Source organism: Coregonus lavaretus, assembly GCF_964263955.1.
Source record: "Coregonus lavaretus genome assembly, chromosome: 11".
Lineage (NCBI taxonomy): Eukaryota > Metazoa > Chordata > Actinopteri > Salmoniformes > Salmonidae > Coregonus > Coregonus lavaretus.
In genome coordinates, this window is record NC_139998.1 from 12,591,734 (window position 1) to 12,610,804 (window position 19,071).

Below are 19,071 nucleotides of genomic sequence, written 5' to 3' on the forward strand. Positions count from 1 at the left end.
CACATTTTGCCATGGAGCTAAGAGAAAATGTTGCAGTTTTAAAGCTAATTTCTTGGAATTCTATGCATTTTGCCATGGCTAATGCTGTGTTCTTTTGCTCAAACATAATAACAAATTAAATCCTGCTAAATGCATTGTTTTGGGAATTTTCTATTCTCCCTGACAATCTAGCTTTTATATAGGTGATTGATAGTTCTCAAAGATTATATTATAAAAAAATATATAGGTCCATTATCTTTTCTACATACACTATATATACAAAAGTATGTGGACAACCCTTCAAATTAGTGGATCCGGCTATTTCAGCCACACCCCGTTGCTGACAGGTGTATAAATCGAGCTCACAGCCATGCAATCTCCATAGACAAACATTGGCAGTGGAGTGGCCGTACTGAAGAGCTCAGTGACTTTCAATGTGGCACCATCATACGATGCCACCTTTCTAACAAGTCAGTTTGTCAAATTTCTGCCCTGCCAGTGCTGCCCCGGTCAACTGTAAGTGCTGTTATTGTGAAATTGCTCGTAGACGTTTCCACAACGGCTCAGCCAAGAAGTGGTAAGCCACACAAGCTCACAGAACGGGACCACTGGGTGTTGAAGCACGGAGCGCGTAAAAATCATCTGCCCTCGGTTGCAACACTCACTACCGCGTTCCAAACTGGCTCTGAAAGCAATGTCAGCACAAGAACTGTTAGTCGGGACCTTCATGAAATTAGTTTCCACGGCCGAGCAGCCGCACACAACCCTAAGATCACCATGCGCAATGCCAAGCGTCGGCTGGAGGGGTGTAAAGCTCACCGCCGTTGTACTCTGGAGCAGTGGAAACGCATTCTCTGGAGAGATTACTCACGCTTCACCATCTGGCAGTCTGAAGAACAAATCTGGGTTTGGCGGATGCCAGGAGAACGCTACCTGCCCGAATGCATAGTGCCAACTGAAAAGTTTGATGGAGCAGGAATAATGTTCTGGGGCTGTTTTTCATGGTTCGGGCTAAGCCCCTGTGTTCCAGTGAAGGGAAATCCTAACGCTACAGCATGCAATGACATTCTAGACGATTCTGTGCTTCCAACTTTGTGGCAACAGTTTGGGGAAGGTGAGGTCCATACAGAAATGGTTTGTCGAGATCGGTGTGGAAGAACTTGACTGGCCTTCACAGAGCCCTGACCTCAACCCTATCAAACACCTTTGGGGTGAATTGGAACACCGACTGCGAGCCAGACCTAATCGCCCAACATCAGTGCCCAACCTCAATAATGCTCTTGTGGCTGAATGGAAGCAAGTCCCCGCAGTAATGTTCCAACATCTAGTGTAAAGTCTTCCCAGAAGAGTGGAGGCTGTTATAGCAGCAAAGGGGGGACCAACTCCATATTAATGCCCATGAGTTTGGAATGAGATGTTCGACGAGCAGTTGTCCACTTACTTTTGGTCATGTAGTGTACTTTACATCTGGCTTTAGTCGTTTATGTTTACACTGTTTGGACTTAGGCGTCACAAAAAAGCGCTTAGGAGGCCTGCCCAAGATTTTACCAGTCAAATTGCCAGGGTTAGAGGTTCCAAGCCTGTTCTTTCCATTCTGCTGTAGGGAGGGGGGCATTGCCAAGGCAACCAAAAACTTGTTTGCTACAGCACCTTGCTTGTTTCAGCAAGGAGCAACAAAGTTTTATCACATTGTTAAGAGTTCATGTGATCGCAGAAACGGACTCAACCACACGAATGCCCGGCCGTTCCGTCTTAAGTGAGCTGTTTGTTCCAAAACGTTTGTGTTATTAATAACGAAGGAGCTGACAGCAGTGGGGCAGAGTGATGGTTGATCAGCTGAGTGATCTGCTCTCTAACCGCCCTGGAGAAACAGAGGGATAGACAGAACAGCACCCGCCCCATCGCTATGCTCTGCACACAGCGTCTTTAACTGAGCCTCTCTCTCTCTCTCTCTCTCTCTCTCTCTCTCGCACAGTGGAGAGGATCAGAGCTGGAGCTACCCATCTCTCCCTCCCGCTCCTGTTTCTCGCTCTCTCTTTCCCTCTGCCTCTCTCACAACGAAAGGAGAAGAAGACGCATGTTCTTGGAAATACACATGAAAAACGGCTGTGATCTGAGTCTCACGCTGTCATGCTGGACTGCTGTGTCCCAGCCATGAGGTGAATACCTGCTGCCGCTCAATACAGTCTGTGAGGGGCTCACTCCCACTGGTAAGTTACCATCTCTCTCGCCTATGTGTATGAGTCATATGTGGTTGGTTGGGGGGGGATAGAGGGCTGGTTTTCAGTGTGGCACTGCGGTAGTCCTTGAGTGTGGAGGGAGTTTGCAGCAGAGAAGGCAGAAGGCACAGCCTGCAGTTATGTGGGAGGCTTGGCTGAGGGGGAGGATTGAGGAAAGGGAAAGCTGCTCAGTCGTCCAACACAGGGTTTTGTTGTTGCTACTTTAGGCATGGTTAGGATGAATATGTAGGCGCTGCAGAGGTTTTAGAGAGGGAACTGCCTGTTATTGGCATCGGGCTTTCCCTTCTGGTGACATTTTTCTGGTGTATTTTGAAAGCAGTGAGACAGCTGTGGGTGTCAGGCTGGAGCAGAATGGACGCGGTGTTATCTCGGCAGCATCGCTCTACAGGTACATTTGAGAAAAAGAACAGCCCTGATGTCTACTCGCCTCTGTGTGTTTGTCAGGGCTAGAACAGAAAGGAAGACAAGACAGGGAATCTGCCGTCAGTAGAAAATACGAGAATTTAACAAGGTAAACCAGCAATAAGCCTGAGGTAAAAAAGAAACCCCTCCGTTTTTCAGTGAAAGCACATCATAACACATAAATACTGTATGTGTCTACAGTTAGACACTATTTGGCTGTGTGTGCCAAGAGGAGGAAGATCTAGGCTAAGAGGATTTCTTTAGGATTTGTTTGCGTCTTTAAGGTATCCAGGTGAAGCAGGTCAATATGAGGCGAGAGCTGGAGTGCTGGGAGCTCTCCTCTAACCAGAGGAAAATACATTCCCACCACTGCCTGCCTAATTTACCAGAACGGCACGCTCTCCTCCCTCCGTCTCTCCCCCTCCATCTCTCTCCCACTCTCTTTCCCCCCTCCATCTCCCATCACTCTGGCTGTATTTAGGGCTTGTTCATAATTAAACAACATCATACTGAGGCATCTTTAGGGAGCAACAGACCTCACTCAGCACTGTCACAAAGTTAGCTAATAAATGGGGTCAGAATTAGCCTAATCATGCATTTAAAAAAAGTATATGCCAAAAATGCACCAATATCATGCTGAATAGCCTGGCTATGAATAGATTTATAGAAGCAGTCGTCATACAGTATTCCTCTATGGCCATCCTGCTTTCCCAAGTTTCTCTATGTAGACTGGTGGGGAGATGAATCCACAATTGAACGCAATACTAGTGCTTTACACGTATGAGACATATGAGAAAAGAAGTGAAAGTGTACACGTTCAATCTCTGATGTCACTCTTCATAGACAGTACTAAAGCAAAACACCGGCTGAGTGGCTGGCTGCTCAGAAACAAGTGAGATGAATAGATTGCTACAAGATTCTGTACCTCACACTCAACACCATTCCATGCTTGAATAATTGTGGTAATGTGTGCATCTCTCAATAGACACTATTGAGTTTATCATCAACATAAAATGCAGGCTAATATCAATTATGTGAAATGGCATTACTATCAAACATGAATTATTTATGATAAGCAGACGGTTTCAATTTGTTACTGAAATCTTGCAAACCTCAAACTCCTGTGTAGCCTACAGATGTCGGATCTTAATTTGACCCATTTCGTTGCAGGAGGAAAACAATCCTGCAGCAGGAGGATTTGAATTAATATTGAATATTTAAAGTTCATTCAGAAACTATTCAGACCCCTTGACTTTTTTCACATTTTGTTACGTTACAGCCTTATTCTAAAATGGATTAATTGTTTTTTTCCCCTCATCAATCTACACACAATAACCCATAATGGCAAAGCAAAAACAGGTTTTTAGAATTTGTAGCACATTTATAAAAAATAAAAAAAAACTGAAATATTACATTTACATAAGTATTCAGACCCTTTACTCAGTACTTTGTTGAAGCACCTTTGGCAGCAATTACAGCCTTGAGTCTTCTTGGGTATGATGCTACAAGCTGGGCGCACCTGTATTTGGGGAGTTTCTCCCATTCTTCTCTACAGATCCTTTCAAGCTCTATCAGGTTGGATGGGGAGTGTCGATGCACAGCTATTTTCAGGTCTCTCCAGAGATGCTTGATCGGGTTCAAGTCCGGGCTCTGGTTGGGCCACTCAAGGACATTCAGAGACTTGTCCCTAAGCCACTCCTATGTTGTCTTGGCTGTGTGCTTAGGGTCGTTGTCCTGTTGGAAGGTGAACCTTTGCCCCAGTCTGAGGTCCTGAGCGCTCTGGAGCAGGTTTTCATCAAAGATCTCTCTGTACTTCATCTTTCCCTCGATCCTGACTAGTCTCCCAATCCCTGCAACTGAAAAACATCCCCACAGCATGATGCTGCCACCACCATGCTTCACCGTAGAGATGGTGCCAGGTTTCCTCCAGACGTGACGCTTGGCATTCAGGCCAAAGAGTTTAATCTTGGTTTCATCAGACCAGAGAATCTTGTTTCTCATGGTCTGTGTCCTTTATGCGCCTTTTGGCAAACTCCAAGCGGGCTGTCATGTGCCTTTTACTGAAGAGTGGCTTCCGTCTGGCCACTCAACCATAAAGGCCTGATTGGTGGAGTGCTGCAGAGATGGTTGTCCTTCTGGAAGGTTCTTCCATCTCCACAGAGGAACTCTGGAGCTCTGTCAGAGTGACCACCGGGTTCTTGTCACCTCCCTGACCGAGGCCCTTCTCCCCCGATTGCTCAGTTTGGCCGGGTGGCCAGCTCTATGAAGAGTCTTGGTGGTTCCAAACTTCTTCCATTTAAGAATGATGGACGCCACTGTGTTCTTGGGGATGTTCAATGCTGCAGAAATGTTTTTGTACCCTTCCCCAGATCTGTGCCTCGACACAATCCTGTTTCGGAGCTCTACCGACAATTCCTTCAACCTCATGGCTTGGTTTTTGCTCTGACATGCACTGTCAACTGTGGGACCTTATATAGACAGGTGTGTGCCTTTCTAAATCATGTCCAATCAAACTGATTGGACTCCAATGAAGTTGTAGAAACATCTCAAGGATGATCAATGGAAACAGGATGCACCTGAGTTCAATTTCGAGTCTCATAGCAAAGGGTCTGTATACTTAAGTAAATAAGCTATTTCTGTTTTTATTTTCTAAAAACCTGCTTTTGCTTTGTCATTATGGGGAATTGTGTGCAGATTGATGAGTAAAACAATAATTTAATCAGTTTTAGAATAAGGCTGTAACGTAACAAAAAGTCAAGAGGTCTGAATACTTTCCGAATGCACTGTATGCAGATGCTGCATGAAAGTTTCACCGGTAAAATCATTCACGATTGAATGCGGTGGTGTATTTGTCGTACAGTAACGTTATACTATGCTATTATATTCAGTTCTGTTATGTAGAATACTATCATTATGTGATTTTGCAGACATTGATTCAGCTTTGATCTAACTTTATTAAACGAGCACCATTCACCTGAGTAGCCTGTTCTCTACGCATGGAGAATATACACATGCGCAGTAGCTTCGGGAAGCTCCGGATCTTTTAGTCCAGAAGACTAAGATCCTGAAAAAGTTGGATCCGCAGCCAAGGCCTAAAATGAAAAAGTGTCTGGTATGGTCATTTCTTATCAAGATCGGGGGTAAAATATCCCTGTACTGTCCATATTTGAAATGTGTAACTAAATCTAGTCAATCAGGGGGCTTGAGTTATTTGAGCCAGAAGGGCGTGTGCCGGAATTGAACACATGCCAACACTGTAGGCCTATGCACTGAGTGTACAAAACATTAGGAACACCTGCTCTTTCCGTGACTTAGACTGACCAGGTGAATCCAGGTGAAAACTATGATCCCTTATTGATGTTACCTGTTAAATCCACTTCAATCAGTGTAGATGAAGGGGAGAAGTCCGGTTAAAGGAAGATTTTTAAGCCTTGAGACAATTGAGACTTGCATTGTATGTGTGTGCCATTCAGAGGGTGAATGGGCAAGGCAAAATATTTAAGTGCCTTTGAACGGGGTATGGTAGTAGGTGCCAGGTGCACCGGATTGAGTGTGTCAAGAACTGTAACGCTGCTGGGTTTCTCACGCTCAAAAGTTTCCCATGTATATCATGACTTGTCCACCACCCAAAGTCAACATGGGCCAGCATCCCTGTGGAACGCTTTCGACACCATGCCCTGACGAATTGAGGCTGTTCTGAGGGCAAAAGGGGGTGCAACTCAATATTAGCAAGGTTTTCCTAATGTTTTGTACACTCAGTGTATGTGTGCCCCAGGCCACAATTAAACTCTTTTTTTTTGACAGTTGATTCGTAACCTTAGGTTCGCTAGAAACCTTAGGATGTCCTCTGATGGCCCAAATCAGCTCATCAATTTAGCCAGGGAAATACAAAAAGTAGCCTATTATCCACTGGTCCGAATGACTAGACTGCCCCCACATGGATAGAAAGAGAACTGCGGGTTTCATGAGGATCATTTAAATTTCCTGTGCGCAGGAACATTTTCCGCGACAAAAGAGTGATCAAGTTAAGATCCGACATCTGTACCATGCCTTGACAGAGCCAAAGACAAATTTAGGCTAGCGTGAAAACAATCAATTGATTTATGAAAACCTTCTTGCTTAACAAAGAAAAGAGCCAAATGGAAACCAAGCCACACAACCTGCATATCCTACAAAATCCCCACTATGAGAATATCAATGTACCGTAGCACATGGATTCATGGGCTAAACAAAGATTGATTTGATACACTGGGAAAACCCATGCATTTTTCAGTCAGAGCAGCAGAGCTAGTCATACCTGTGCCTGTGGAAAATGGAATGGTGACATCTAACACCCCAAGCATTTCCAGTTAATGTATTACATTAGGTATTTCTGCAATGATCTGTCAGTGATAGCTTAATCCAAAGTGAAAAATTAATGTGTGGCTAGTTCATTGTACCCAACAGAACTCCTTGATTATGGTTTAAATATACAAATAACAGGCAGTTCATGTGTACATGAGCACCTTACCTTACCTGTGTGTGTGTGTGTGTCTGGTGTGTGTGCTTGTGTGTGGCAGTAGACCATATGAGATGGGGTGGATAGGTAGGAGGAAAGGGCTGGTAGGACGCCGTGGGGAGCTGACAGCTTAACATCGATCCCTAATGAATTGTTGACTTGCTGCTTATTTGCAGATGGCGTTGAGCAGATGTAAGACGGAAGCTCTCCTCTCCAGATTTGATTATGCATGGGTACCACACAGTGGGCTGGCCAAATGAATGTAGTCATACTGCGAATGACAGGCACAGGCACATTTCTCGCATCCATAGCAGGCTGTGATATTGTAGCAGGTAGCACTATAAGGAACTCAAGGGAGCAGGTCACGCTGAAGGAACACAGTTTTAGCTTGGACAGATTTAATGGTAAATCAATGAAAAGACGTGGAGGCAGTAGAGGAGAGGGGCACTTACCTCACTCCATTTCCCTCACCCCACCCCGAGGCATCAGCAGCATGCACACGGCCAGGCTGTGGCCTCGTGATGTAGTTAAGACTAACATGCTAAACAACAGAGAGGTAGAGAGGTAGAGAGGTAGAGAGAGAGGTAGAGGTAGAGAGGTAGAGAGAGAGAGGTAGAGAGAGAGAGAGAGAGAGAGAGAGAGAGAGAGAGAGAGAGAGAGAGAGAGAGAGAGATCTCAATAATTCCGTTGGGTGCAGAAAGGTGGGGAGGGCAAGGCCGAGTGTCTGGTCGACTGTGTAACACAAAACAACAGAGGGCATGGTCTGCCGATGGAGAGACCACAAACAGGCTCCCAGCTGGGATATACAGTGCCTTCAGAAAGGAATCACAGCCCTTGACTTTTACACATGTTGTTGTGTTACAGCCTTATTAAATCACTATCCTACACACAATACCCCATAATGTCAAAGTAGAATTGTGTTTTTAGACAGTTTTACAAATTAATTATAAATGAAAAGCTGAAATGTCTTGAGCTAATAAGTATTCAACCGCTTTGTTATGGCAAACCTAAATAAGTTCAGGAGTAAAAATGTGCTTAACAAGTCCCATAATAAGTTGCATGGACAATAATAGTGGTTTTTGAATGACTACCACATCTCTGCACCCCACACATACAATTATCTGTAAGATCTCTCAGTCCAGCAGTGATTTTCAAACACAGATTCAACCTCAAAGACCAGGGATGTTTTCCAATGCTTTGCAAAGAATGGCACCTATTGGTAGATAAAAAAAAAAAAAAAAAAAAGTATATATATATATATATATATATATATATATATATATATATATCTCTGGGTATATTGAATATCCCGTTGAGCATGATGAAGTTATTAATTACACTTTGGATGGTGTATCAATACACCCAGTCACTACAAAGATACAGGCATCCTTCCTAATGCAAGTTACCGGAGAGGAAGGTAACCACTCAGGGATTTCACCATGAGGCCAATGGTGACTTTAAAACAGTTACAGAGTTTAATGGCTGGAGAAAACTGAGGATGGATCAACAACATTGTAGTTACTCCACAATACTAACATACAGTGCATTCGGAAAGTATTCAGACCCCTTGACGTTTTCCACATTTTGTTACGTTACAGCCTTATTCTAAAATGGATTAAATTGTTTTTTATTCTTCATCAATCTACACACAATACCCCATAATGACAAAGCAAAAGGGTTTTTAGAAATGTTAAAAAAAATATATATATATATATATATATATATATATTCTATTTACATAAGTATTCAGACCCTTTCTTCAGTACTTTGTTGAAGCACCTTTGGCAGCGATTACAGCCTCAAGTCTTCTTGGATATGATGCCACAAGCTTGGCACACCTGTATTTGGAGAGTTTCTCCCATTCTTCTCTGCAGATCCTCTCAAGCTCTGTCAGATTGGATGGGGAGCGTTGCTACACAGCTATTTTCAGGTCTCGCCAGAGATGTCCGGGCTCTGGTTGGGCCACTCAAGGACATTCAGAGACTTGTCCCGAAGCCACTCCTGTGTTGTCTTGGCTGTGTGCTTAGGGTCGTTGTCCTGTTGGAAGGTGAACCTTCCTCAGTCTGAGGTCCTGAGTGCTCTGGAGCAGGTTTTCATCAAAGATCTCTTTGTACTTTGCTCCGTTCATCTTTCCCTCGATCCTGACTAGTCTCCCAGTCCCTGCCGCTGAAAAACATCCCCACAGCATGATGCTGCCACCACCATGCTTCACCGTAGGGATGGTGCCAGGTTTCCTCCAAACGTGACGCTCGGCATTCAGACCAAAGAGTTAAATCTTGGTTTCATCAGACCAGAGAATCTTGTTTCTCATGGTCTGAGAGTCCTTTAGGTGCCTTTTGGCAAACTCCAAGCGGGCTGTCATGTGCCTTTTACTGAGGAGTGGCTTCCGTCTGGCCACTCTACCATAAAGGCCTGATTGGTGGTGTGCTGCAGAGATGGTTTTCCTTCTGGAAGGTTCTCCCATCTCCACAGAGGAACTCTGGAGCTCTGTCAGTGACCATCGGGTTCTTGGTCACCTCCCTGACCAATGGCCTTCTCCCCCGATTGCTCAGTTTGGCTGGGTGGACAGCTCTATGAAGAGTCTTGGTGGTTCCAAACTGTTTCCATTTAAGAATGATAGAGGGCACTGTGTTCTTGGGGACCTTCAATGTATGTTTTGTTACCCTCCCCAGATCTGTGCCTCAACACAATCCTGTTTCGGAGCTCTACCGACAATTCCTTCAACCTCATGGCTTGGTTTTTGCTCTGACATGCACTGTCAACTGTGGGACCTTATATAGACAGGTTTTTGCCTTTCCAAATCATGACCAATCAATTGAATTTACCACAGGTGGACTCCAATCAAGTTGTAGAAACATCATGGATGATCAATGGAAACAGGATGCACCTGAGCTCAATTTAGAGTCTCATAGCAAAGGGTCTGAATACTTATGTAGATAAGGTATTTCTGTTTATTCTTTTTAATACATTTGCGATAAATTCTAAAAACCTGTTTTCGCTTTGTCATTATGGGGTATTTTGTGTAGATTTATGCTTTTTACATTTTTTAAATCAATTTTAGAATAAGGCTGTAACGTAACAAAATGTGGAAAAAGTCAAGGGGTCTGAATACTTTCCGAATACATTGTAAATGACAGTATGAAAAGAAGGAAGCCTGTACAGAATACAAATATTCCAAAACATGAATCCTGTTTGCAATAAGCACTAAAGTTAAACTGCAAAATGGCTTGACAGATCTTGAATAATTGTTTTAAGAATAAAGTGCAATATTGTACAATCCAGGTGTGCAAAGCTCTTATAGACTTACCCAGAAAGACTCACAGCTGTATTCGCTGCCAAAGGTGATCCTAACATGCATTGACTCATGGGTGTGAATACTTATGTAAATTAAATATTTCTGTATTTCATGTTCAATAAATGCAAATGTTTCTACAAACATATTTTCACTTAGTTATTATGGGGTATTGTGTGTATTTAATCCATTTTGAAATCAGGCTGTAACAACAAAATGTGGAATAAGTCAAGGCACTGTAGCTAATAGGTAGTATATTAAGTGAGGGGAGTTGCAGTCACATAGCCATTTTTGATTCATCAGTACAGTTACTACATGAGTGTGAGTAATAATAATAATAATAATAATACTCCGGATTGGATTTGAATACATTTTGATTTCCTTGCACAATAAAATACAAGACTGATACTAAACAATCCTGCTGATTCTTTAAAAGTGGTGGTGCATTTAAGGCTTTCTGGGAGAAACTGGAGGATGTGACTGAATTGGACATTGGGCACCGATGAAAACTGTTGAGAGATGTGATGCTTCACTGAGCTGCTCCAAATGCAAAAATAAGACGGCACTTAGTCCCCAGCAGGTTTTAAGTGGGCACTAATTCCATCCTCCATTTTGTTTATCATACTGCCTCTAGTAATACAGATCAGTTTTGAAGTACACATGCTTTTGTTTTGTCTGTCTACTTTACGCCAACGGGTGCACTCTAAACCCATTTTAGGTCCCCCCCCCATTTTTGAATTGACCACACTTCTCTGTGAGGTGACAATGACATTTGTTTATAAGGGACTGTGCACATTGGTCAACATTTTAGTTTTCACATTAATGTTAAAGGGGTGGAGTTAGCAACAGAGCAAATATTTGTCCGTAGTCCAAGAAGCTATTACCATCCATCCAAACATTCATTAGCCACAACAACAAAGACCAGTAAGATTCTTTCAGATCTGTCACAATACCATGGTACAGAAATGTGGCAGAATGTCAGGGTGTCTCTTCACACTAGATCCTGATCCCCTTGGCACAGTGGCACACTGCTCATCATAACCCCTGTATCACTGCAGCCTGCTCCTTGCTGCTCCTCACTCCTTGCCTGACTGGCTGGTGAATAAAACATGGTGGAATGGGACCACTTTATGAGATGTCTACCACATAAGGAGGTGGATGGAAGGAAGGAACACACCACACTGTGGCCTCTTATACAGTACAGAGCCTGTTTCACTGTATGAAAAAGTACATCAATATTTTAGGTATATCTCAACCCCCCCTTCCTTTCTGCCATACACCCATAATCCATTTGGAGAATGTCAATATTCAGCACTTAAAAGTGCCGTGGCATGCAACCTCGCATGGTTAAATATAGTTGAGTACAACCATTTTTTGTGAGGTAGACAGCTTTTATATAGCTATAATGCTTTCCCAGATATTCTTTGTTAGCATGCTAGCAACATAACACATTGTTATTGTAATTTATAGCTCAGTTGTTAGAGCATTGTGTTTGTAACACTAGGGTAGTTGGTTCAATTCCCAGTAACCACCCATACGTAAAATGGATGGATAAAAGTGTCTGCTAAATGGCATATATTATTATTATTATTATTCTCCATTTTATAAGTAACAAACAAAATTCAATTTTTGTAGTCTTTGAGGGGATTTTTGTAAGTGTGCTGTATTTTGGTAGTGTTCAAGTTTATTTAAAGAATGCTGCCTTTGCACTGTGCCTAACTGCAGCTTTTGGGACTTGGGAATGCAATGCACTCTCTACTAACTGGCATAAACTGACAGTGTGGACTATTCCCTCTGTTCCCACACCACAAATGGTTCCACAGATGTCAATTATTCGCACAATCAATTGTTTCCTGTTACCACAACATCATGGCCACTAAGGTCACAACTCCTACTTCCATGCACTGTTAAAAAAACAGGTATTTTTTTCACTCTGTTTGAATAGCGGATACTGGTTGTTCAGCTGAAACCGATTCTGGGACTAGAGCAATGTCATCACACATCACAGCAATTCATAGTGAGTGAGTGAGTGAGTGTGAGTGTGTGTGAGAGAGAGGGGAAGAGAGAGAGAGTGTGAGAGAGAGAGAGAGAGAGAGAGAGAGAGAGAGAGAGAGAGAGAGAGAGAAAGAGAGAGAGAGAGGGAGAGAAATGTACATTAAATAAGAGTTCTGCTGATATTAATTTAACAGCTGTTGCATCTTGAAACTACTCTGCTGCATACTGTATTAAACAAATCACAAGTGAAATCACTAAGGGAGCTAAATACGATAAATAACTAGACAATACGTTATACATGTGCAAGGAGTGGTAGCTACCAGTCGGAGACGACCCTTTCCATCCCAAATCATTTCAAAGCAACAGCAGCAGCTTTGCAATCATTCTACGCCTAATGCATCTTCACCTTATCTCGACCATTCTTCCAATAACTGCAGATAAACATACTTTATTTACATCATGATGGAAAAGCATTTACCACCACTCAAACCTCAATTTTATCTAATTGTGAGTGGAAGGTATGTAAAACAGCCCTAGGCGCATTTGTTTTGGTTTTGAGGAAATTAGCATCCAGCTTGTTGTAATACCCAAACGGATGTGGCAGTTTCACCGCTATGGATTCCAGATTTAAGTAATAAAACGGAAATGAGCGTGAGCATCGTGGAATCAAACAGGATAAATTAAATTAGCTTTGTGTGAGGCTCGCATCTACTACAAGACCATGGTGCTTGCCTACGGAGCTGTGAGGGGAACGGCACCTCCTTACCTTCAGGCTCTGATCAGACTCTACACCCAAACGAGGGCACTACGTTCATCCACCTCTGGCCTGCTAGCTCCCCTACCTCTACGGAAGCACAGTTCCCGCTCAGCCCAGTCAAAGCTATTCGCTGCTCTGGCACTCCAATGGTGGAACAAGCTCCCCCACGACGCCAGGACAGAGGAGTCACTGACCACCTTCCGTAGACACTTGAAACCCTACCTCTTTAAGGAATACCTGGAATAGTATAAAAGTAATCCTTCTACCCCCCCCTCCCCCCATTAAAAAAATACAAATAAATAAAGTGGTTGTCCCACTGGCTATCATAAGTTGAATGCACCAATTTGTAAGTCGCTCTGGATAAGAGCGTCTGCTAAATGACTTAAATGTAAATGTAAATGAAAATGGTTATTGCAAATGATAGCTAGCATTCCCACACTTAACTCACTCACTGTCTCTTAATATTTCTTTCAACACTTAACATAAATAGCTTCGAAATAAAACACAATGTGTGTGAATGTTAAACATGCTGTATAATATCAGGCATAGAACAGCTTGGACAAAATCTGTACACAGGTCCTACACAGATGGCTGAGCAGGAGACCATTAGGCACCCCAAAAAATATTCTGCCACTTGGTTCCACCTGCGTGTTGACTGACTGCCAAAAACAAGCTAATAAATGCATGCTCTGTCATAGTGCATGTTCATCAGCAGCCTTGCTCTTATAGACAGCTTCATCTACCACGGCACACAGAGCCGTGACTTCTGCACTCAAGGTCACAAATTCATCGAAACATCAATATGTGCAGACGACACAAGCAAACTCCAGCGCAGACCTGTCACCTGTAGGAACAATTTGATTCAACTCGTCATAAATGTGCAAGGGGGAAGAGGAGTCGCAGAACAAGACCTGTGGCAAGCATCAGAGATATTTTGGCAGAATCTGAAATGCCTTGAGGGCATGTACAGTACTTCAGTTGAAGTGATCATGGTTGCAAGTATGGGTAGCTGCAGCCCAATATGGCAACCGGAGTATCGGCGAGTGGGTGTGTCAAACGGAGTGGGTGTATGGTAAGCGAATCAGCTAATTGGGCAGATTTGTTGCCACTCAAGACCATTTTGCGTGGCTGATTGGGCTGCACGGCTAGTCGATAAGCCAGCGACCAGTACACCGGTGTTGTATGGACATGCCTGCCAACCGGAGACCCGACCATGATACCCACTAGGAAGCTTCCCACTGGGTATCACGATTGTGTTGCCGGCGGTAGCTAACGTGGCCATTTTCTTCCTCTCCCATGATTTTATTTCAAGTAGAATAGCAGCCTACGCAAGAAATAACTAATATTGAAAACCATCTAGATGTCACTTTGATACATGCACATACAGTCTACTCAATGGGGAGGGTATGAATGGCAACAACAACGGGACACAGTGCTCTTCGGTAGTAGTGTAGTAAGAAACAGAATTTAAAAAACACAGCTCAATCAAAACCGTCTAACCTATAGCAGAGTGCTATCGACACACCCACTCCTTTCCACACACCCACTATTTTCCTTTCGATACACCCACGCGCCCATACTGTACTCCGGTCGGCATTTTGAGCTGAAGCTACCCCCTTCTCCATGGGTGGTTGTGTGTAAAAGAGAGAGTTGATGTGTACATGTGAATAGTTCATATATTCATGGCAGAGATAAATTCAGCTAATTGGGGTGGATGGTAAAACTGAGGCTTTTTTTACTGCGGTGAGCAAGATATGAATTGCTGTTTAAAAATTCAGATCCTCCAGCAGATCTCTTGCCCTTCAGTGATATTGAGTGACTCCAGTGCTATTGTGTGCATCCCAAATCGAACCATATTCCCTACAGTGTACGACTTTTGAATAGGGCCCATAACGCTCTGGTCAAAAGTAGTGCACTATATAGGGAATATGGTGCCATTTGGAACGCATCCATTATTAGTCTCCAACTTGTCAAATATATATATATATATATATATATATATATATATATATATATATATATATATAGTCAAGTCAACCATAACTCCTAATTTTGATGGCGAAGAGAAAGCAATAAAATCAAATGAGCACAGAATGTGTCAATATTCTTAAATGTCAATACATGCCTCAGTGTCTCAATAATGCCTTGTTATACTGAGTGTATTTTTTCTGTCCATTTTCTCCCCAGATGTAAATTGACACGAGGCGCGACGGTGATTGAGGATAATAATGATGGAAGATGGAGTGATCCATCCCCAGCCCAAGCCAGAGCGTTTCTCCTCAACCCTTCCTTCGCTTCACCGACCGGCTCTCTGAAGGATACATTGACCTTCACACATCCAGCTTGCCTGACAACCTGGCGAAGGGTAAATTGAAAAGGTTGCTCCTCTCCTCTCTGGAAGAAAGAACGACTACAACAGGGCCAAAGCTTTTGGGACCAGGTGACAGCAGAAATCCACTCTGTCTCGCAGCGATAACAAATTAGCCTTTATTTGTGAAGTTAACAGTGCTAACAGCCGACTCCATAAGGACCAATTACTAGCTGAAGGGAATAGGGGGCCAAGATGAAGGAGACTGCGTTTGTAGCTTGTTTGTTAGCGGAGCTAGCTCTGACTGCCTTTGTTCTGGCCTCAGAGGGGGGCGCTGCTCATTGCCCTGCATTGTGCCGGTGTGAGATACGACCCTGGTTCTCTCCAAGCTCTATTTATACAGAGGCTCCCACGGTGGACTGTAATGACTTAGGCCTATTGACACTGCCGGAGAGACTGCCCTCAGACACACAGGTGCTATTGTTACAGACCAACAATATCATCAGTGTCGAGAAACCTTTGGATTACCTGGCTAATATCACAGAGATAGACTTATCCCAGAATAACATATCCTATGTGAGCGATGTCCGTTTGGGTCCTCTTCCCCATCTGCTGTCACTGCATATGGAAGAGAACTGGGTTCCGGCCTTATCTGACAGCTGTCTCCCGTCACTGCCCAACCTCCAGGAGTTCTACATCAACCACAACTTGATCTCCTTCATCAGTCCTGGGGCCTTCCAGGGGCTGGGGAGGCTCCTGCGGCTCCATCTCAACTCCAACCGCCTGAGGGGCATCAGCAATGAATGGTTTCAGCCGCTACCCCGCCTGGAGATCCTGATGATCGGGGAGAACCCCATCGTCCAACTGTCAGGCATGAACTTTAAGCCCCTGGTCAACCTACGCAGCTTAGTTCTGGCCAGGATGAATATGTCTGAAATCCCGGACGACACTCTGGTCGGCCTCGACAACCTGGAGAGCATCTCGTTTTTCGACAACCTGTTTGCCAGAGTCCCCCAGGCTGCTCTGAAGAAAGCCAAGAGCCTGAAGTTTCTGGATCTCAACAAGAACCCCATTGAGCGGATTCAGAGAGGTGACTTTGTGGACATGTTCCATCTCAAAGAGCTGGGCATCAACAGCATGCCTGCACTGGTGTCCATCGACAGCTTCGCCCTGAACAACCTCCCAGAGCTGACCAAGATAGAGGCCACCAACAACCCAAAGCTGTCCTACATCCATCCCAACGCCTTCCACAAGCTGCCAAGACTTGAGACGCTGATGCTGAACAGCAACGCCCTCAGCGCCCTGCACCGCGGCACCGTGGACTCCCTGCCCAACCTGCGCGAGGTCAGCATGCACAGCAACCCCATCCGCTGTGACTGCGTCATCCGCTGGATCAACATGAATTGGACCGGCGTACGCTTCATGGAGCCCGATTCCCTCCTCTGTGTGGAGCCACCTGAGTACCAGGGCCAGCACGTCCGCCAGGTTCACTTCCGGGACATGACCGAGATCTGCCTCCCGCTCATCTCGCCTGGGAGCCTTCCAGATCGAGTCACCGTCGGGAAAGGGAGCTTGGTGACGCTGCACTGCCGGGCTTTTGGAGAGCCGGAGCCAGAGATCTACTGGGTCACCCCCTCTGGGGACAGAGTCCTGCCCAACAGTGTATCTGATAAGTACTACATGCATCCAGAGGGGACCTTTGAAATCTATGACACTACCGAGCGTGAGGCAGGACTGTACACCTGCGTCGCTCACAATCTTGTTGGCGCAGACCTCAAGTCTGTGTTGGTGGTGGTTGATGGATACTTTCCACATCCTTCTGATAATGGTAATGCTTTACATGTGGATGTTAGATCAGTGCAGCCCAACTCTGTTTCAGTGTCTTGGGATAATACTCACGGTGGTCTTGTATCCAATATAAAGTGGTTCACAGTGGCAAATGCTAAGCACCCCTCCATAGCATATACTGCGAGAGTACCATCCGATGTGAAGGAGTACAGTCTCACCCACCTGAACCCCTCCACCCAGTACCGGGTTTGTGTGGAAGTCACAAGCATGCAGCTCGGACACAACAGGGACTGTGTCAATGTCACCACAAAGGGACTGGCTCACCCCGTAGAGAGCAGGGAGAAGTGGGACACAGTGGTAATGGCTGCCTGTGCTGTGCTATTCATTGTGGTCGCTGTGGCTTTCTCTCTCATATACACATCTCTGCAAAGCCAACACTTTTACAGGAAGATGATGGTGGACCAATCTCAGTCATTGCTCAGTCCTAGCACCCGCCCCAGCTCGGCCTCTTCTCTCACGGAACTCTGTGTGGCTGGAGTCAAGGTGAGGGCAACAGTAATAGACTTGCCAGAAAACTCCATGTAATGTATGTAACGTCCTTGGAGAAGGAAAATGAATGTTCTGGATTTTAAACAAGGTGAACGAGTGATGGACACAGAACTATGTTGATTCATGTGCCCTCATTTCCTGACAATGACAGGACACCGCGTTCTCGAACTCCTGGAACACGATGGAATCAGAAGCCGGAGCACTCATGCTTAAATATGTAACCAGCTAAACCCAGACCCATAGACTCTTTTATAAAACTGTCATTGCAGCAAAAACGTTCACAGACCGGTATCTAGATTGTGATATACGTGGCTACTGGTCGGTCATTCATGAAGTGCAACTGGAATAAAGCAGAGCACAAAGAGTGTTGTCTCTCTCTGTTATGGCTTTGTGCTTTATAACGCCTTGTGGAGATGTCTTTGTGGTCCACAATGAGGAATATTTCCTGTGTTGTTTACTCAACACTCAAGAATCATCAGTAAGAAATACCACTTATATACAGTTTATAATGGCAAAATGTGTTAGATTAGTTGACAATAACAGTGTATATTATGTAAACAATTTTATGATCATGTTTTTCATTAAAAACAGTACATTGTAATTGTAATTATGAAAGACCCAACTTCAAGGATGACTTGCTTAGAACAATCTGAATACGATATTGAGATACTCTGAAAGTAAACAATCTAAGCTCCCTTTTTCAATAACATTCAGTTGTCCATGAAATGCAAAATGTTATAATTTATAAATATGAGTCCCATAAATCTTTCCATGTCATGGTCTAAACCATGCAAGAGGAAAACAGAGTGATGTAGACAAACACAATTACTGGGACTGCCCTTGAAGGCGGACATTTTAACATTGTTACCAAAATGCAATCTCAGGCAGGAGGACGTGTTTTGCCAATGACCTGGGAGTAGGTGTGTGTGTGTGTGTGTATACACACTGAACTCTATGTGTGTGTGTGCGCATCAGAGAAACCCATCGACTTTGAACTGCATTATATTCTCTTTCATTAAAAATCCAATATGGATTCCTAACACAAACCTCAGAGGTGATGAATCGGCGTCACATGCGGACTGATGGGGGTATTTATCAGAGGGACTCCACCATATATCAACTGAGTTTCAGCACCTTGGACAGGGCTTTTAGAGTGGAGCAATTTGTCACCGCCACAGGACCTAAAATATGACCCATTAGAGCGCAGGTAGTGAATAGGTCAGCAAGAAACTTGGAGGCTGCTCGCACCGGAGTGCAGTGCAG

General features: G+C 44.2%; 2 protein-coding genes across 2 annotated transcripts in view; one reads left to right on the forward strand and one right to left on the reverse strand.

Annotated features, from left to right (window-relative positions):
* LOC311137134 (mitochondrial inner membrane protease subunit 2-like) overlaps positions 1-19,071 on the reverse strand; it is a 173,051-nt gene that overhangs the window by 23,913 nt on the left and 130,067 nt on the right. The window lies entirely within an intron of this gene.
* Positions 1,971-18,802, forward strand: LOC311137131 (leucine-rich repeat neuronal protein 3-like). Its single transcript, XM_084171473.1, has 2 exons — positions 1,971-2,189; positions 15,351-18,802. Exon 2 carries the CDS (start codon positions 15,727-15,729, stop codon positions 17,842-17,844), a length of 2,118 nt encoding a protein of 705 aa, XP_084027599.1. The 5' UTR covers positions 1,971-2,189; positions 15,351-15,726; the 3' UTR covers positions 17,845-18,802.